Source organism: Papaver somniferum, unplaced genomic scaffold, assembly GCF_003573695.1.
Source record: "Papaver somniferum cultivar HN1 unplaced genomic scaffold, ASM357369v1 unplaced-scaffold_131, whole genome shotgun sequence".
In the NCBI taxonomy this organism is placed as follows: domain Eukaryota; kingdom Viridiplantae; phylum Streptophyta; class Magnoliopsida; order Ranunculales; family Papaveraceae; genus Papaver; species Papaver somniferum.
This window is the reverse complement of record NW_020622270.1, coordinates 388,550-407,960: the sequence shown is the minus strand read 5'-3', so window position 1 is coordinate 407,960 and position 19,411 is coordinate 388,550. Positions and strand designations below refer to the sequence as shown.

The following is a 19,411-nucleotide window of genomic DNA, read 5'->3' as shown; positions in this document are numbered from 1 at the left end:
AAACCTTCAACAAACGTTCCTATCCCTCTTTCCGTGGATATATTTTCTTCTAAGTTCATCTTTATAATCTCAATCAAATCGTTCAGTTCACTAATCAACAACTTCAAAAAATATGGAAAAATTTAACAACAAAGGCCTAAGAGGGCGTCGTATATGGGATGCAAATAGTTCACTCTACGATACATTCGAGCTCAACTCCTTCAGACGTCAACTTGATGCAGCCATTATCTCTTCTGCCAGGTCGCAATCCATGCCTCATTTATCCGCCGTCCACCGTCGCCCGCTTCCACAACAGCAAGAAGCAAAGTCCACTACAACAACAACAGCAGTTTCGAAAAAATCTAAAATTTTCCGATCTCTAAACAAATTTCTCAGATCATTTTTGAGGCACAAGGCTAATTCAAATAAAGTGAATAAATTCGACGCGGCCGCTGAATGTGCTGATCAATTCGGTGAGCAGTTATCAACGATCCATGAGTATCCAGAGTGGGGTTATGATAAAGGATTTCCGTTTGAAGAATTTGATGATGATTCCAACTTTAAAATCGCAAAGAAAGTTTCCGATGATTCGATTATCTTCAACAAGTCCAAGTTTGACGAAGACTTTATAATTGTGAAGAAATTACCGTCTGATCGGCTTACGTCCACAAATTCAATTGGCATTTCCTTGATGTAGACTTGTAGGCGATAACGTGAGTGATTAATTTTCAATTATACAGTGTGTATGTTGTTAGTATATTATTTCAATATTTTTCTTTGATGTATGTAGTATATGTTCAGTTGTAAAATTAATACAGGCGATAGCTTTAACTATTCCATCCATTTTCTAGTTAGCTTACACCAAGAGCACCACTTGGTTTTGTAACTGTATCTTGCTTGCTGAGCGTTTAAAACATTTTTAATTATACTTAACTTGATTTCGTGGTGCAATTTTGTTCCCATCTTTGGTCAGAGTTGTTTTTCATTCAGAAAATTTAATAAACAAATTTGACCATTGGTTGTGAAAATTAGATCGCATTACACAAACATAACTGGCTTAATATCGCAAATGGGTCCATAGCTCAGTGGTAGAGCATTTGACTGCAGATCAAGAGGTCACCGGTTCGAACCCGGTTGGGCCCTTTTTGGATCTGGTTGACATCTTGATGAGAAACTTCTTCGGGGACTCTCTCATATCTTTCACTAACATACTCGTCTAGACTTTTGCTATTAACATAGTACTTCACGCCCATAGAGTGCAGACGCTCTTTTATGCCAGTAAGAAACTTTAAGGGAATTGAGCGGATTTGGAGCACATCACGCTTGAAGTCTTCGAATACGACCGTCATATCAATGCTTTCAGGTCCAAGCTTCGCCAGGTTAACTATCTCAATGTCGCTTAGTAGGACCACAGCGAAAGGTGTTTCTTTTTCAAGGGCATAAAAAGTCAGGGAAATGATGGTTGATGCACCGGCAGGAAAAGCTCCAGAAAATTCAAACTCGTCTAATTCAAACTCGTCCAAGGGATTAAAATATATAGGTATTTTACTCCCGCGACTCTGAGGTTCTTGTTGCACCTTGTGGACAAAGTTCTCTAAATCTTCGTTACGGATGCTACTCATTGTGTGCTTGTCTTTGTTATCTGCATTCTTATCAGATGTCACCAAGTAGAATTGGATATCCTTTGTCTCTTTCGTCTCCACTATGACAGGCTGCTGCAAGTGGAATTGCAAGAGAGGCGGCATCATCTTGCCCCCAAGTCTCATGAAATAGCTTTCTAGATTTGCATGCATGAAAACCTGATGAAAACTCGAGGCTGTGTATATGAACCCGTTTACATGAGCCTCAAGGGTACCAACAACTGTTTCTCCTACCTTGGGAAGGATTGCGACGTCAGTTAGCTTTATAACTCTGTTCGGGTCATTCTCCTACCTTGTGCTCTTCATGCATTTCGAGTTCCAAGGCGGGAGCGTCATCTTTTTCTTTTTTCCATTGCTCTCTCCAAAGATCTCTTGGTCCTTTCGGCACAACTATTTTCTCAGACTTTACGTCAGAACTATCATCACGCAACAATCTCCTGGCAGTGTCTCTTTTTAACCAGCGAGCGAGTGTTGCCTGGAAAATCATACGCTCCTCCTCCGATTCCTCAGTCTCACGATATTTCGCAGTAACATAGTTTCCAATTCGCTTTGGCGATCCGGGTACCTCCATTGAAAAACAAAATCTGGGTCTCGAACAGAAATAAAAGAAAATATGCAGATTGTCAAGATAATTAATGTTGAATGCGTTTTTCTTCAATACGAGGTCTTCTTACATATGCTTACTCCCTCCGTCCCACCATTAAGTGACCTATTTGGTTTTTAATTTTGTCCCATTATTAAGTGACCTATATCACTAAACAAGGAAATATTTCTAAAATTACCCTTTTAATTGATTATAAGAAATATAAGAAATATGCATAATTTGATAGGCATGTTTATATTCGTTACGTAGGTGTTTTAAAATGCTTTTCAATGGTATAAAGTTTGCGAACATCCGTGGTGTAGTTTGAGAGATAAATCATTTCAAAATTTTATTAATTATTATCCATAAGGATATAATTGTAAAAAATGCTTAAAAATCTATTTTTCCTTGCTTGCCTTAAAATTTGTGCAAACTTCAATTAGGTCACTTAATAGTGGGACAGAGGGAGTATATATTTTCTAACAGGACTAGAAAAAGAAAATCAACGTAAACTAGGAAACCTGTTAGAGTTTGGGAAAGGAAATCAAATTTCAGAATTCCCAAAACTGGGATATCATAAAAAGAAAATACAAAAATAATTTAATGGAACTAAGGATTGTCATATATCTCTATGAATTTACAATTATCCTTTCTCGGTTTTTCTTTTCCTTCTTTTGATGTGTTCTGCTCTTAAACTTTTCACCCAGAGATTTCATCGAAATAAAGCTGTTCATGTGTGGGATTCCTTGAAAGAAACCTATCCTATGATCTTCACCCACAACTTTATTTAAGCTTTCAGTTTTCTTGTCATATTTATAAATACCCGAACCATTTATCCACAACAAAGCCTCGCGGTTCTTCGTGAGTGCGAAAGGCTCGTAAACAAAAACCTTGTTGAGGAGTGAACATGGTACACGAAACTCTAAGGTCCAGCTCCAAGATTGACACCTCTCTTCTTTATCGTTGTTGTCATATGTTTTCTTCTGTTTATTTTTAAACGACCATATATCTATAGGCTGGCCGCGCTCTAAATGAACAAGACATAAACCCCCTCCCAATCTGGCCTTCTCATTACCGCTGAAACAGTTCGGCACGGTTGGGAGCCATCGAAACTCTTCATCAGCCAAATCAAAAGCCACAATCTTCTGTTGCTTGTAGTCTAACCAATAAAGTGATCCGTTTCCAAGGACGCCACTCCTGTAAAATTTATAGGTCACTTCTTCCCCGATGCTTCTCCTTCCAGTGCCGCTCCCAAGTGTATATACCTATACCTCGACCGATCCTTTGATGCTTGGGTCTTGTTCATAGTTATATAATGCTGGATAATGGATACGAATGACCTTGTACTTGTCAATCGAAGGATGGTAGCCGAATCCACCCACTACGTAGCCATATTTATGCTTCGACCGTGGAAGGTTAATATATTCCGTAGTGATTGGATTGCAGATATAGACAGGATCGTCGACTTCGTGATGGGGTACATTAAAGCAAACTGAACCATTGCAAGAACCAACCATCCTATCCACGAACGGACTGCATCCTCGGTTATTAATGACAGGATGATTGATCTTTGTAAGATTACTGTATGTAAACTCCTCCCCACCGGAACTACTCATGCTAAAAATTTCATCATAATCTCCAGAGTAAAGTTGGAGGTTTTTGACGCGAAGGGATGGCTGAGTCGAGAAAATAAGACCCACTTTTTTATGTGAGAGGAGATTTTCCCAGCTTTTGCAAACAAGTTTGCACTTCAAAAGTTGCTCGGGATGAAGACGAGTAAAGATTTCTAATCTCACGTCGTCATTAAGATTCTCCATCAATCAATATATATTGGCCGAACATGTATATTGGCCGCTCTCTAACCGTGAGAGTTGTGTATATAGAGAGAGAGAGACATGCACAAAAAGATGTATTCTAAAAGGAAACGGATTAGGAGTGATATGTATGGAGTTTTAATTCCGTAAAACTTAAACATATTTTCAACTTTGCTTGCTGAGAGTATAAAGCAGTACTGAACAAGGTTGATTTCTTGGTTCAATTTTGGGGTCTGACAGTGAAAATTTTGGTAGCAAGAAACAAACTTTTGTTAGCATGTTCGATTCTGGTGAATGGGTGTTAAGTACTAATATTCCTCATCTGAAATGTGATCAGTGTAAATGAGATATGACTAAAAAGGCTGTTGTTTCAAGTTCAACAGCCAAGTTTGTGCCCTAATTGTCAGAGTTGTTTTTGATTCAGTTGTATGGAAATTTGATTGTCAAATCTGTGTGTGCGGTATAATACCTTACTTCACAAATGGGTCCATAGCTCAGTGGTAGAGCATTTGACCTCAGATCAAGAGGTCACCGGTTCGAACCCGGTTGGGCCCTTTTTTGAGAGTATTTTTGCCAGCTGGGCGATTGAAGAAGCTTACCCTTTTGGGTTTTCTGATATCCGGTGAGCTTAAAAGGACTAGGCCACAAGTCGGGCTATCTCTGAGAACCTTTTGGGTTTTCTGATATCTGGTGAGCTTAAAAGGATTAGGCCACAAGTCAGGCCATCTCTGAGAACCTTGGTAATTCCAGATATCAGTAAAATCTAATTCTAATTTCTCTGGTAAGTTGGAAAAATGCTGGGTTGTTCCCAAACATGATTAATGAATGTGTGGGAGTGCATGAATGGGATTGATCCGAACCTACTTCTCAACTCCCTGCTTTCCTGTTCACTTATTGCATTTGACCATACTTTCTCCAGGAATCTGAATCAGAATCTGCATTAGTACGACCATCCACAAGACCTAATGAACCCCATTCAAGAGAGTTGATCTCTTGGGATTCAGAAGATGTTTCATGCCAGTGAGAGATTTTAAGGGGATGGAGTGGATTTCATGCACATCATGCTTGAAGTCATTGAATACGACTGTCATATCAATCTTATCAGGTCCAAGGTGCAGGCTAACAATCTGAATGTCGTGTAGTAGGACCATAATGAAAGGTGTTTTTCCAAGCAGCGGAAATGGACCCATAACATTGGAAGTCCTCTAGCGCACTAAAATGTATAGGTGCTCTTCTCCCGCAAGTCTGAGGTTTTTGTTGTACTCCGTGGACAAGGTCTTTAAATCATTGTTACAGCTATTCCTGGTTTGCCGGCTTTCTCAGTGTTATCAGATCTCACCTGTCCCACAGGGGTTGAAACCAAATATAATTGGATATCCTGTCTCTTTAGTCCCCACCATGATGGGCTGCAAGTGGAATTGCAGGAGAGGCGGCATTATCTGTCCCCAAATCGCCAGAAATACCTTTCGACAAAATCTGTAATTCGCTCAGAGAATTCGAGTACCTCCACTGCAAAGAGATGCAATGCTGAAAAACTAGCTAGTATGCCTTGGTAAAAACTGCAGGTAGTTGCAAAAAGAAAAAAAGAAGGAAATTCCCCCCAACATCACATCTTAATATCATATATGCACATGAATGCAAGAATGAGGGTATCAGCAATGTGATATATAGTAATCATAAGAGGACTAGACTTTCTAGATTTATGATGAGAGTCAGACGCAGGGTCACCATGTCTGATTGCCAAGAAATCACAAATAAAATGAAAATAAAAACACAATAGAAAAGTGTGTAAATTGTGGGACAAGTTCCTTGCACTAAAACAATCGAATAAAGCTAACAACAAAAGTTAAAAGATGCACATAACAATCTAGATAAGTAAACACATGGACTAAGAGATCAACAATGAAGAAAGAAAATTTCTCAAGAGATGTCAGTAAGATTCAATTTGCATGGTAATTTTCTCAGCAATCCAGCTTTTTGATCTGTCCAACATTTTTCTCTAGTTGGACGACGACCAAAGGGAGGAGTCCCTATGTGATGAAAAAAAACCAAAAATGTCCGTCCCAAAGTTTGTGCAAAAAAAAAAAAAAAAGATTTACAATTTCATGAAATCGATAATCAAATCGACATAATCAAATAAATTGACCAACAAAATCCTTCGTAGACAATCATACAGACAAATTTCCAGTTCAAACTTACTGAAAAAACTCATTATATCGATCAAATTATTCAGATCTAAACAAACTGTAGCGGCTGAAAAACGGGTGAGGAAGATGACGGTATCTGGGTATACGTGTCGGATCCGGATCGACATTTGAAATTCTGAAAAAGAAGGAAAACGGAGTTCCTTAACAGAGATTTCAGACCAATCCAGGTAAGTCGCGGGTACAACAGATAAGAAAAGACAAACGGATGAGGGTTTCTCTGATGATCCGCCAATCAGTCTTCTCAATGGCAAATTAAAAAAACAATACAAGAAGAAAAAAAACCAAATTACAAAATACCAGCACAGAAAGTCATTAATCAAAGCACCGTAGATTCAGATATTTGAAGAAGATGAGAAGAAAAGTGAAGGCTCTGTGTATAATTGGGTTAAAGGCTGTCTGTAACTAGGTAGAAGAAGTTGAAGATGCAAAGAGGACCAAAGGTATTTCGATTGTTGAGATCCGTAAGTTGGGACGGCAAAAGAATTCAACTGTTGGGAGAGAAACGAACAAGGGGGTTACTTGTTCAGAGTCTAATAATTAGAATTGTCGTGACAAAATTACCCTTGATATGTTTCAGAAGTGCAGCCACTTGTTAACCATGCCAGACTCTTATCGAAAAAATAAAAAACAAAAATACACTTCAAAGCACCTTATTTTGTAACAAGGATCTATGACTGTTAAAATAAAAAGCCTATTATAGGAGCTCTAAACATTGATTTTGAGGGCTCGTAAGATGATAAAATCCGGGTTTTGGAACTCCTATGATATGTTTCAAAAATAACTTAACGGATTACCCTCATTTCGGTTATTGCATGTGGCAGAGTATAATTTATAACACATGAAATGCATAATTAAGTATTCTATCGAATTGAAAGAATTTGTTAACATACCAAATTTTGGACAAAAATGTTACGGGGTGAAAAGGAAAAAAGTAAAATATCACTTGCGTTGTAAAAATGTCAGCGTTTCGTCGTCCTACGCTGCTGTAGCAGTAATCTAGTAATACTTTACAGGGAACGTGCATAGAGAGGGAGGGAACAAGAAATATTGGTTTCCGATTCCCCGCCTCAAGGCTAGCTCCAAAGCCCATTGTTGCCATCTTTCCTACCCTAAAGAAGTTTTGCCTACCCATAGCTACATTCCTTGCTCCGCCCCTAATTCCACCGCCACCCCGATCTAAGGTAACTCCCATCTGTCGATGCTCACCACATGCTCTCAAAATAGGTGTATTGCCATCTAATTGGTCATCAATCTTGCGGAATTGATGTGGCCAACTTGAGTTGTAGAGGAACTGGCGAAGATCGAACCTGTTGTCTTCTGGTGAATAGCTCTCAGCATGATAGGAAGGTGTCAGTACGGTCATCTTGTGCCGATTAACTGAGTAGTACTTGAAGAAGTACTTCACCTTGTTTGCTATCTCTAATGGACTGAGAATTCCACCCCATTTAGAGCAAACGTTCTGAAACATCGACACAGGACCACATTGGGAAATCTTTCGCAATCCTCCACAAACTGAAAGCTCCACGTATGTCATGCCCATGTCTGTTTCATCCAACTGGCTGTAATTGGATCGCATAGGCTCCAATTCAGCAGTTGGAGGGGCGGCTTCAATTTCAGCCAAGGATGAATAGTCGAGATGGACAGCAGACCATTTCAGAAATACTCGAAGATCCTGCTTACTAATACTTCCAATGGGATTTATATCTGCAGAGCTGCAATCGTACTTAGTTAAGCAACAGCTCAATCCTTCGTCTACATTGGAGCTACCCAATACAAGAAAATATCCAGGCTTGCCATGATCCCAAGGAAGGAGAGATGCTAACATATATGCCAGCACCAATCTAATACGAGCTTGGATGTTTTGCAACCCCAAGTTCTCAGCGTCTGATCCCCCGTCAACCTTGTAAACTGACGTTTTCCAGTAAGTGTCTGGAAAAAGGATAGCAAGGAAGAAATAACACTATCTATGGAAACATCAAGGTGCCATGAAAACCGTGTAAAATATGCGTTTGGCGAATTCTTTGCTATCAGTTGGATACTGCCCGTTAGTGTAATGATGACCAATTCTTACTGCATCAGCTTTCACGTGTTCATTCCTGTTTGCAATTTCCTTTACAACAAGCTGACACATACATCCAACAATGGCAGCAACAGAAGAGCTGTCGGCTCCCCCAGAGAGTGGAAGCAGAAAAACAGAAGCTCCACTTCTTCTTAAGTAATCCCACATCCAGCAACCAGGACCAATGGCTATCTCCTCTTCGAAAGGATGATACTTAATCTTCATTGGACTCGAAAGAAAAATTTTGGGATTAAAAGATTGGCACAGATTATATGGTGCTGTCATGTACGAAACTTTCGTCTTGCAACTGGCTTGTGGGACTTTTAACAGCATCCAGATCAACTTGAGCAACCAAAACCTCAACATCCTTTAAAGAAAATTGAGAGCCATGAGCAACTACTTTCCCATTTACAACTACGCAACTACACCCATCGTAATAAAGACGACCACCATCACATCCTTGTTGAATACTGTACATATAAACCCCCTCCACTAGTATGGGTAGCACCTTTAAAAGCATCAAGACGATCATGAACCTTTCTCAACTGATGGTGACTCCCACTTGCATTCAAAAATACTTCAACACCATGAAGTGCTAAGTCAGCATGCGGAGGTACAGGAGTAAAGAGTTCTTCACAAATTTCAGCAGCAACAGCAGTGTCACGAAATTGGATATATCCATAACCAAAAGGCACAGATGTTTGTGATAAAGCATTGGAAACATCTGGTGGGAGTTGAAATTCCTCAAGCTCATCTGTTTGTTTCCATGCAGTAAACAATCTCAGTTCTCTATAATTTCCACCATTTGCAAGGCAAATTTTTGTTTTAATCATGAGAATTTTCCGATTGTAAAAGAGAACTTTAGGTTTCAATTTGTCTCTCCTGGAACCTACGTGTAGCCAGTCTATGACACGTAAGTTCGATGCGCGCGAGCAAGTGGCGTGGAAGGCGAGTCCAAATCTGTTCACACTCCTCTAACGAGTGTATATTTCACATATTCTTTTGATTGATTGATTATTTAACTGATGGTCCCATTACCCTCCATGTTTAGAATCACGACCATCGTTATATAACTCCCTAAATAAAATCAAGGGTAGAGATTGAAATGTGAAATATACACTCGTTAAGGAGTGTGAAAAAGCGGGGGTCTAACAACACCACCCAATATTTCGTTTGGCATTCTGAATAGACAAACTCCAATATACTTTCTAGAGAATCAACTAGACAGTCAAACTCAATCTAGAGTAAAGTATATCAAGGAGTTTAATATCTCTATTTCAACACAATCAAAGTTAAACAGAAACAAGTCTGTAAACCTGATTTTAGTGTGCAACTCTTGAAACAAAGTCTTTTGTTTTAATCACAACATATTCAATATCCACCGTGTATAAACCTCTTTAAGCAACAATCACTAAAGGAATATTTCAACACAGTGTCCACTTGAAATAAAGTTAGTCCAGACTGATCTAACAATGTGAAAATAACAAAATCAATTGTTCAAGATCAATCAAGTGTTATCCAACAAACAAGGTCGGATTTAACAACTATGATTGATTAACGTACAACCTGTATTATTTCAATTATATAAATAAAATATAATGCGGAAAAGAAATAACACAAACACCAGATTTTGTCAACGAGAAAACCGCAAATGCAGAAAAACCCCGGGACCTAGTCCAGAATAAACACACACTGATAATAAGTTGTTACACCAATTTTCTACTACCTATTCAGACTAGATGTAATACATTCTTCAACACTTGTAGAACTCTTAGCAGAATACCGATTCTCTTTAGGAACTCTTCACACAAATCTTCTAGCAGAACCCAAAGTTCTCTTTAGAAGATACACCACCACGATTGATACGAAGCGATATCTTGTATGCACAAAACACCGCTTTTATTTCCCTTTAGATGTAAATCAAGGTTTTGGAAATCTTGTGTTTATTTTGATAAAAACAATTACTAGGTAAAAGTAATATCAAAACAAACTTGTATATTAGGGTTTTAACTTACAATCAGTATGCATACACACAAGGAGTCCGTGAACCTGATTTTCGTAAGTAAACTTGGGTGATTCTAAAGATCAATTTCCAAGTTAAGAAAATCCTAATAAATCTACCACAAGAACAACTAGAATAAATCTAGAGATATCTTGTTCAAAACTTCTCAAGTATTTTTACGAGATGTCTCAAAAGAAGTTTTTCTTTCTAGTCTCCGATTTCGACTAACAAGTGTTGGTATACGATCGGAAACTGAAATCTATCAAAACCTAGGGTTTATGATCAACAACTCTTGAATGGTTTTATATCAGAAGAGAAAACCTTATAATAGACAAGAGGTAAAAAACCTAGATTACAAGTTGTATGATGATCAATCACGAAGATTAAATCCAACTTGGCTTTGTGATCCCTAATACAAAACGTTTATCACACTCTCGTTCACGAAAAACGGAAGACGTGGAAAACAACCTGCAAAGCTTGCGCCAATTTTCCAAAGGGATGAAAAACTTGTAAACTCACGAACTCCCTATTTATAATGAACAATAGCTTGGAAGCTAAGCAAATCTATTTTCCTTTTACAAGACTCTCCTAAATATGGGAGTCTTTCCTAAGTTAAAACTCTTGCCAAAATAATTAAATAAATAACTTATTTAGCAAAAATTATATTTATGTGAATAAATCACATTTTAACTTAGGCAGGAATCATAAACACTTTAATATGGAAATCAAAAGTGTTTGGACCAATAGCTATCTTGCCTAGATAAGGAAACATCACCAACTTGACCAAAAATCCCTTTTAGTCACGTATTGGGCCCAAGTTCGCGGACCACTCCAAAGCCCATGGAATGTTTCTTACTAATGAACTTAAATCACTCATAACTTTGTCGTTATAACTCGGAATTGAGTGATTCTTGGCTCATTGGATTCACAAGCTCATTCATTATAACATGAGATCCTTTATAGGGATAAATGTTATTGTCTCCAAGGTCATGAATCAAATAAATCAATCAGAAATACATCACCTAACATTATCACATAATTTCAAGACATCTTGAAAAACAACATTCCTGGTACACGTTGCAGCAACATCTGGAAGAGCCCCATTCTTAACTAATACTTTTGTTGTGATTCTTGAGACTCTCCTGGACAAAGAAACATACAACCGTTCATGACTAAACACATGTTCTTGTAGGTAAACACCAACATGTGGTATGGTTTGCCCTTGAGACTTGTTTACCGTTAGAGAAAAACTTGCACGAATTGGAAACTGCTTTCGTTTAAGCTTGAAAGGAAATTTTGACTCTCTTGGGGTCTTCATGGGTATCCTCGGAATCAACACTCTCATCCCTGAGCAACTACCTGTAACAATTTCTTCATCGATAAAGTTTGTGAATAGTCTTCGACACAGTAACCTTGTGCCATTGCAAAGACCGCACTTTGGATCAAGGCTTCTCAAGAGAATAATTGGTGCACCTATCTCCAGTATAAGCTTGTGGGGGAGGTAATCTACCTGGAGCAATAGTGTTGAGAAAAACCTTTGCCCACAAATTCTTGGGGTCATCTGTTATCGTGTCAAAGGAGTGATACACTACCTCGGTTCCCGAGAAGATTTCAATAACTTTCTGATTGATCTTTTCGACAACGTCATTATTTGGAGTTATCAAGGCCCTTTGACTCATATAAACTTTGTCAAATGCATTCTCTTCAAATCTTGGAAAAACCTCGTCAATCAATCTCTTAATCGCCTGCTCTCCATCCCATTCCAATACAATATCACCTGGAAGTTTCACCATGTCTTCCATAACATAGGGCTCAACTTTATCTCCGATGCGAACCAAGAATTCTGAGAAGTCAGGATCCAACCTTGAACGCATGTTTTCTTTGAGATGACTTACCTTGACATCCTTCCAAAATTTTGCATTGGTTAAGCATGCACTTACTGCCTGTGCTCGGGTGCCACGTTCAATTACAGGCAATACTTGACGAAAATCACCACCAAAAACCAAAACCTTACCTCCAAACGGTTTCTCGACTTTAGTTACGGCTCTTAATATTCGATCTAAATCTTCAAATGCATATCGGTTTTCCATTATTGGTTCGTCCCAAATAATCAAGCTGGCCTTTCGAATGAGATCTGCTAAATCAGTGTCCACTGGTATGTCACACGAAGATGTTGAGTCAGCTGGTACAGGTATCTTGAACCTAGAATGAGCGGTCCGCCCACCTGACATCATGGTTGCAACAATTCCTGATGTCGCCGTTGCAATTGCAATATGTCCTTCAGTTCTTAGATAGGCCAGTATCGCCCTGTACAGGAAGTTTTCCCTGAACCGACCATCAATAAAGAATATAGAACTTTCGCGGCGATAGACGGATTTCACTACCCTGCTTAATAAGAGTTGATGCAATTACAAACCAAGCTTAAAATGAATGAATTGTGGATAGTATACCTTAGTAAAATTGAGATTAAAATATAAGTATGTTGTAGCGAATTTTACCTATCAAATGCATGCCTCTGGTCGTTATTTAGCCGGCCGATGGCTGCCAAATCTTCTGGAGGAATATGAATCGATTTTTCTTTCGTGACCAAATCATTTGTTCCTGAAGTGCCTACGTCTTCGGTGATGGTTTGGAACTCATACTTCTTCATCAAATCTGGACCAAGAGTAGAACTAAGTTCCCGTAAGAGAAGATTAATAGCACCTTGTTATGTGTTGGAGCGGAGGTGATCTTCAATCAGGTGTGGAAGAAATTCATCCCATAATTCGCGAACTCCAGTTGGGTTCCATAAGGCTAATATCGTGCAGAAAAGCCTTCTCAAAGACGAAGGCATCTGCACTTGTGTTGCTTCAAGAAGTGTATCACGCATGGCAGTATCACTTTCTAACAAACCAAGATGATGCGCCACTTCTCTGTATGTCGAAAAGGTAACAGAACCTACCTTCAAAAGGTCCTCATAAGAAGTTGGGCCCCTAACATGATTCAACAGAAGCCTCAAATAGTAATTGTCAGTGCGAGTTGAAACAACATCAACTCTTCCAATGACTCTGTTGTTACGCCGCCTTCTATTCCATTGCATTAATGATTGATCCCATACATAATGCTCCAGAAATTCCTTATATAAAAGGGTTCTTGCAAACTCATCTTCTGCGTTTTTCTTAAAATACTCGGTAAGCTTTGTACGGGAAGCCCTCTCTCGTTGTAGTACATCTCGCACAGTCCTCCCTTCTGGAAGTAAAGTCTTTTGATGATCCTTGAGGTGTATTTGTAATGAGACTACAGGTGGAGAAATTTTATTCATCTGATACCTGCATATTCTCCAGAGTGCTTCTTGCGGGAAGATCCAATGGGCATCTACAAACTGCTTGATCTCATCTTCGACACCTTTCTCACTAGAAACCTCCATACACACACAATCTACCCCTTTCCAAACATACTTGTACAAATACTTTACAGATTTCACACTTGAACAAATTTCCACATTGATATGGCAGTCATACTTCTTTAAAAGCCACGGATTATACGGAACTACCCAACTATTATTCACCACCTTCCCATTGTCGAATGTAACTTCTCTACCATCATCTCGCCTTCTATATATTGGATACGAATCCTCACCTTCTAGAGTTGCTGGTGCAAAATTCTTCGGAAACTATTTCTTGCACTTCCCTTTTTTCTTACAAACAGTGTCAGTCGACAACGAACACGGCATATGTATCATATTTTTAGGACAGCCTCATACAGCCCTGGTTCAATATCCGGGTCGGGTATTTCTGCTCTAACAACTGTATCATAGTCATCTGGGCTACATAGCTTGTCTCTTTCATCGAGAATGATAAGAATGTGTGCATGTGGAAGGCCTCTTTTCTGACACTCAATGACATGAACATGTGCAACAACCTTTCCTAGAACCCCTTTAGTGAACAAAACTGTCTTCAGTTCTTCAAACTTAGAATGAAACACTCTCGTCGTGAGATCTGGCATGTCATGTGCATGTTGCCATGGTTTTAATTCCTTTTGGATCTCCTCCCACTTAGGTTTACATGTCATGGTTATAAAAAAATCAGGTTTGCCGTATTTCTGAACCAATGCCCTGGCGTCATAATACCTTTGATGCATATCACGCGGGCTTCCTGTATAACTTGGAGGCAGAATAACTCGCTTTCCAATATCACCTGGATATAACCACCACATATTTATATTGAAGTATGCAGTAGAATAAAATGGGTGCCAAACAATTTACACAACAATAGTTTACATTTGAGCTATGCAGTAGAAGAATTGGCACAAAATTGTTTGCATAAACTCAACAGTACTAATATGTTGATCAAGTAACTAATTGGTGCTCATCGTCTGTCGTTTTCACAGGCCGTGGTTTTAGAGGAGACGCAGGTGCTAATCCATAAAAGAGGCACAAAAATGTGAAGCTTACGCAGGTGCTAATCCATAAAAACCAAAATTATTATGGCCGGTTGATGTCCAGATTGGGACCCGTGTTGTCATATCCTTTGAATTATTATTACCCGTGTTTGCATCTGCAGCGTCAAGAGCGTCGGAGTACCAATCAGCTCGGAATGACCTTTGGTTATCTCGAACCCATCTCAACTGCAGTTTAATAATACCAATACCTGCTTTTAGCAATCGTGGCTAACTTTATTGATTTCATCAAGGACTGGAGTGTAAAGAAGTTATCCATCGCGAGGCAAGTTTGGTGGAAAATTTTACACGCTTCCACACATGGAATTGCAAAAATGACTTGATATTCAAAAGAATCCATTTCAAAGGAATCTATTTCCACATTATACGTGTAAGAATGTGGAAGCACTAAAGACATTTCTTCAGACAATGTAAAAGCAAATTGTTTTTTTTGTTTTTCTTGTTCGTAACTTAGCACTTAGTAGTGGGGATGGTACGGGGCTTGTTTTTCTGTCAGCTTAGTTTTTTTGGTTGAGGCTTTCTTTCTCCTTCCTCTTTCTTTTGCTGTTTTGAAATTTGACAACGTGGAGCTAGTATTCTTATGCTTTTCGGTGTTATTTTTGCTTACTCCTTAATGGGTAAGCACTTAGTGGGGATGGTAAGAGCCATTCAATATATTTTTCTAATGGGTAAAAGAAGGTAGTATGATATAGGGATCGTAGGTTTCCATTTTCTCCACTTGTAGTGGGAATTGCAAGCGCGTTTAGTAAAGAAAGTCATAAGGTGTTAGACCAGATATCTGCATGCAAGAAGTACCATAAGTACTTAAAAATACGAAGCTGAAACCTAGTTAGCAATTCGGGATACGGATAGTAATTCGGGACGACATACGTACGGGAATTATACGGATTTGGATAGGTCGGATTCGGTCAAAAATCCGGTCAACGGATTGTTGTTCGGACATTAGTTCGGAATGGCATAGGTACGTGCATATTCGTTTTATAATTGTGAGTTCGGAACTTAAAATTTGGCTTACATATATGATAAATTGATAAGTGTTATGATCTTATTATTAGACTAATTTTATTTGTATATGATTTATAAGATGAAAAAAACATTTTAACGTCATTATTTAACATGAAGTAAACAATTTAATCGCATAAATGAATTATAAAACGAGTTTATAGACTTTTAAACAAAAATTAACACATAAAACACTGGTTGAACAACTACCAATAGAAAATTTTAACTGAATAATCGTATTTAAATATAAAGTATATACAAAATCGAACCAAAACCAATCAACATGACTCTGGTCAGATAATTACCTATGGGAGAGCGAGGTTGGGCACGAACTAGGTTCGAAGTTCTAGTTCGAAAATATCATTCGAATTCGGTTAGTTCGGATACGTTCGCGAATGATTAGGAGAATTACTGACTAGGCGCTCAAACAGTTCAAAAGGATGAGTATAATACTCAATTAGATGCAGAGAAGTACTCCTAGCAATTAATAGTGATAGACGTGATGTAACTTCAATTAATGTGATTAGGTAAAAAGAAGATGAACAAAGTTGAAACTTCAATTAATGTCATTAGGTAAAAAAAGAAGATGAACAGAGTTCGAAATTTAATAGTTAGACGCAGTTAACGTAAACAAAAATGGAGTTTGAAATTATGCAATTGAATTTGAACCAGTACCATAGCTGCACCCCTAGTTCCATTAAAAACGTAGACTAGTCAGATGTACAGGTAAGCATCAACGGCTAAGAACAAATACCATATTAAATGGAAGGCTATAAAGGCATAGAAGACTTGATAGCAGGAGACAAAAGGTTTCACTTTTCAGAAGAATAAATGGGGCAACAACAATTCTCCACTGACCGTGAAAATATGTTTTTTGTAGCATTTGTTCAACGAGCTTACGAAATTCCTTGATAGCCAAGTTAAACTTGCATGTATGCGCTTCTTCGTAGATTTCCTTAAGAATGAATTCTTTTGTTTCTTTTTTCTTTTTTTGTTACCATTTATACTTCATACCTCATTCTTGCAGCTTGGACATTGACTCAAACAGTACACAAAGAGCAAAAAATTAATGTTTTAGGAAAAACAGTTGAGGACGTACATAATGTAACTTTGAAAAAGATGCAAACAAGAAAAATAGGTGGTGGCTTATTTACTTCTCGCACTATTCCACCCATTTTTAGACTCCTCATAGTATTTTTTTCAAAACCTTAGTGAAGAAGAAAAACCACCAGAAAGAGTAAATGAAGTGGAGTTTAGGAAACCCCCAGTTCAAAACCCGCGTCTTTAAAGGAAGGAAAAAATAAAAGGAATACTTCCATTATGACCGACCGGTCACAGTGCAGTCCATTAATTACAAACCCATCAAGTCTCCTCACAGCTGCACCCAACATAAAATGGCAGCTTTAATTTGATTTCCAAGATGAGCTAGCTCTATCTCTTCAGTTTCCTGTGCATCAACTCAATTCAAAAACTGCTTCAACTCTCTCCTTCTCTCTCTTTAATTACTTTTTAAGATCAACAAATTTAAAGAGATGGGTGATGAAGAGAACTCAACAGTTCATCATGAAGAATCGATCAAGAAGAAAAAGAAGAAGACAGTTCATCATGAAGATAGCAACAACAGTACAGGCTCAGACGGAGAAAGTAGAATTTATCCATGTTTGCTTTGTAACAGAAAGTTTTGCAGTTCACAGGCACTAGGAGGGCATCAAAATGCTCACAAAAAACAAAGAACAGCGAAAAAAGTTTTTGATGCAGCAAATCTAATCCTTGCTACTAACTCTAATAATCATCATTATAATTCTTGGTTAAGCTATCCAACAGCATCTCATGCATCGAATCTTCATCAGTTTTCTCATAATACCCACCATCATGATCATCATCAGCAATTCAATGATGGGTTTGGATCACATGTTGCACCTAGGTCTGATTATGGAATCTATAGCGGTGGTGGTGGTGGTAATCATCAGGGATTTAGTTTCAACAACAGTCAAGATGTTTCGGTAACTTCGTCTTATAATCAACGTGAAATTGATCACGATGAACAGAGCTTCTTGAATTGGCAAAAGAGTTTAAGAGAAAACGCAGGGTGCATTAATGGAGAATCATCATCTACTAGTACTACTACTAGTTCATCTCATCTTTCATTGCTGATTGTTAAAGAACGTCTTGATCAGTATTATCAACAACAAATGAAGATTGGTGATAAGCAGGATAAGGAACAGAAACTTGACCTATCTTTGCATTTATAGTTGAGAGAGCTTCAAAACAAAAATCTATAAAAGATTGTAAGGATTTTATCATCAAATCACTTCTTTGGACTAGTTTTGTTTTGCAGGCTTGTTTGTTAGCTCTCTGGGGCTGGGAGGTGGGGGTTGTATATATGCCTCTTTTGGTAGTTTTTCAGGCTTAGCTTAGGCCTTTGGTCTTTCCTTTTGTTGCACCTTGTTAGGTGCTGTTCACTTTTTGTAGCTCTCTCTTCTTTTCTAGTAAAAAAAAGAACTCTAGCTTTATGGTATTGCAGTATCCATGTTCACAATGAATCAGTTACCTAATTCCGTTGCTAGAAGTCACCAATTCATCAGGCAAACAAAAGCCCAATTTTCAGTTGAATAAACAGCGAACATTTTTAGATGGTGGTTCATATTAAAATCTTCACTAGTATAGGTGAAATTAACAAAGCAAACATGTGCAGCTGAACTTAACATGGAATACTAGTAACGTGTACCCGTTTCACTAAGTTGCTGACCTCAAACTAAATAAGCATGGCCATATTAACCCCTTCTACTTGTTGATGTTTTGGTGTTACATTGCACTCCATATATGGTTCATTGAGTATGACACATTCTGTGGGAATGAGCAGGATATTTATACAGAAGGTAAAACCACTATACCGACTATTGCTCCAATGTTATGAATGTTTTTATTGGTGAAAACAGAACAACTAAGGTGTTGCGAGACAAGTCAGGAATTAGTCCACCAAATGAACTGCAGCTTGAGGCATATAACATTTGAGAAAACCTTTTACAAAACCAATGCAAGATTTTTGGAGGTGCAGCTATGAATAGTACTGCAGATCCCCTTATGACATTAAATTTACTTACCTATCGCGAACGATTGTCAAAGACCCATCCAAATTTTGCTCAAGACCACGGCAGTTCTTTAATGCTAAATTTTGTCAAGTCATCTTGTCCACTCCTATGCCTATTGCAAACCATATCCATGTACGTGTACGCAGTTCACAATCGCCTATGCAGTCCATTACTCTATGAACAAACTGATACCAATCAGTCAAAGCATACAAAATCAAAGAGATTGGAGTAGTAATAACCTCATATCGAGCTGCCAATAGATCTCCTCAACCTTAACAAAACCAAATTATAACTGTATATAGAGATGTTACCTGTTGATGTTGGTTATGCAACAGTTTGCAGAAGAATAGCCTTGCATGGTACAGGGATAAACATATTCAGGAAGTTTGCCGGTACTGGAAACATGAGGAGATAAACTTGACCATCCATGAATTAAATTGTTTATAAGGTTAAACACAGAGAAAACAAACAAGTTATATGAAAAAATAATTACTCCCTCGGTTATTTTTTAATAAGCCAGTTTATTTTTTTGAGAAAAATTAAGGAAATTAAGAGAACTAATTATTGAAAGTGGTCCTTTAGACACTTGTCAATAA

At 38.1% G+C, this 19,411-nt stretch overlaps 5 protein-coding genes, 2 non-coding genes and 1 pseudogene across 7 annotated transcripts; 4 read left to right on the top strand and 4 right to left on the bottom strand.

The window, feature by feature from the left end:
* On the top strand, positions 1-816 carry LOC113332558. Its single transcript, XM_026579102.1, has one exon. It carries the CDS (start codon positions 113-115, stop codon positions 674-676), a length of 564 nt encoding a protein of 187 aa, XP_026434887.1. The 5' UTR covers positions 1-112; the 3' UTR covers positions 677-816.
* Positions 817-1,050: 234 nt separating this feature from the next.
* Positions 1,051-1,122, top strand: TRNAC-GCA. Its single transcript has one exon. It is a non-coding gene; the product is annotated as a tRNA-Cys (tRNA).
* On the bottom strand, positions 1,062-2,190 carry LOC113332311 (FACT complex subunit SPT16-like). The gene is made up of 2 exons (XM_026578868.1): positions 1,912-2,190; positions 1,062-1,853 (listed from the first exon to the last, which is right to left on the bottom strand). The coding sequence occupies exons 1-2, from the start codon at positions 2,188-2,190 to the stop codon at positions 1,062-1,064; spliced, it is 1,071 nt and encodes a 356-aa protein (XP_026434653.1).
* Positions 2,191-4,499: 2,309 nt separating this feature from the next.
* Positions 4,500-4,571, top strand: TRNASTOP-UCA. The gene has a single exon. It is a non-coding gene; the product is annotated as a tRNA-Sec (tRNA).
* An 831-nt stretch (positions 4,572-5,402) lies between these two features.
* On the bottom strand, positions 5,403-9,327 carry LOC113332310 (annotated as a pseudogene).
* A 2,399-nt stretch (positions 9,328-11,726) lies between these two features.
* LOC113332309 (ATP-dependent DNA helicase PIF2-like) lies at positions 11,727-12,934 on the bottom strand. Its single transcript, XM_026578867.1, has 2 exons — positions 12,783-12,934; positions 11,727-12,669 (listed from the first exon to the last, which is right to left on the bottom strand). The coding sequence occupies exons 1-2, from the start codon at positions 12,932-12,934 to the stop codon at positions 11,727-11,729; spliced, it is 1,095 nt and encodes a 364-aa protein (XP_026434652.1).
* A 57-nt stretch (positions 12,935-12,991) lies between these two features.
* Positions 12,992-14,478, bottom strand: LOC113332308. Its single transcript, XM_026578866.1, has 2 exons — positions 14,027-14,478; positions 12,992-13,877 (listed from the first exon to the last, which is right to left on the bottom strand). Exons 1-2 carry the CDS (start codon positions 14,476-14,478, stop codon positions 12,992-12,994), a joined length of 1,338 nt encoding a protein of 445 aa, XP_026434651.1.
* Positions 14,479-17,061: 2,583 nt separating this feature from the next.
* Positions 17,062-18,186, top strand: LOC113332294 (zinc finger protein 8-like). Its single transcript, XM_026578856.1, has one exon. The coding sequence runs from the start codon at positions 17,256-17,258 to the stop codon at positions 17,973-17,975; it is 720 nt and encodes a 239-aa protein (XP_026434641.1). The 5' UTR covers positions 17,062-17,255; the 3' UTR covers positions 17,976-18,186.
* Positions 18,187-19,411: the final 1,225 nt, after the last annotated feature.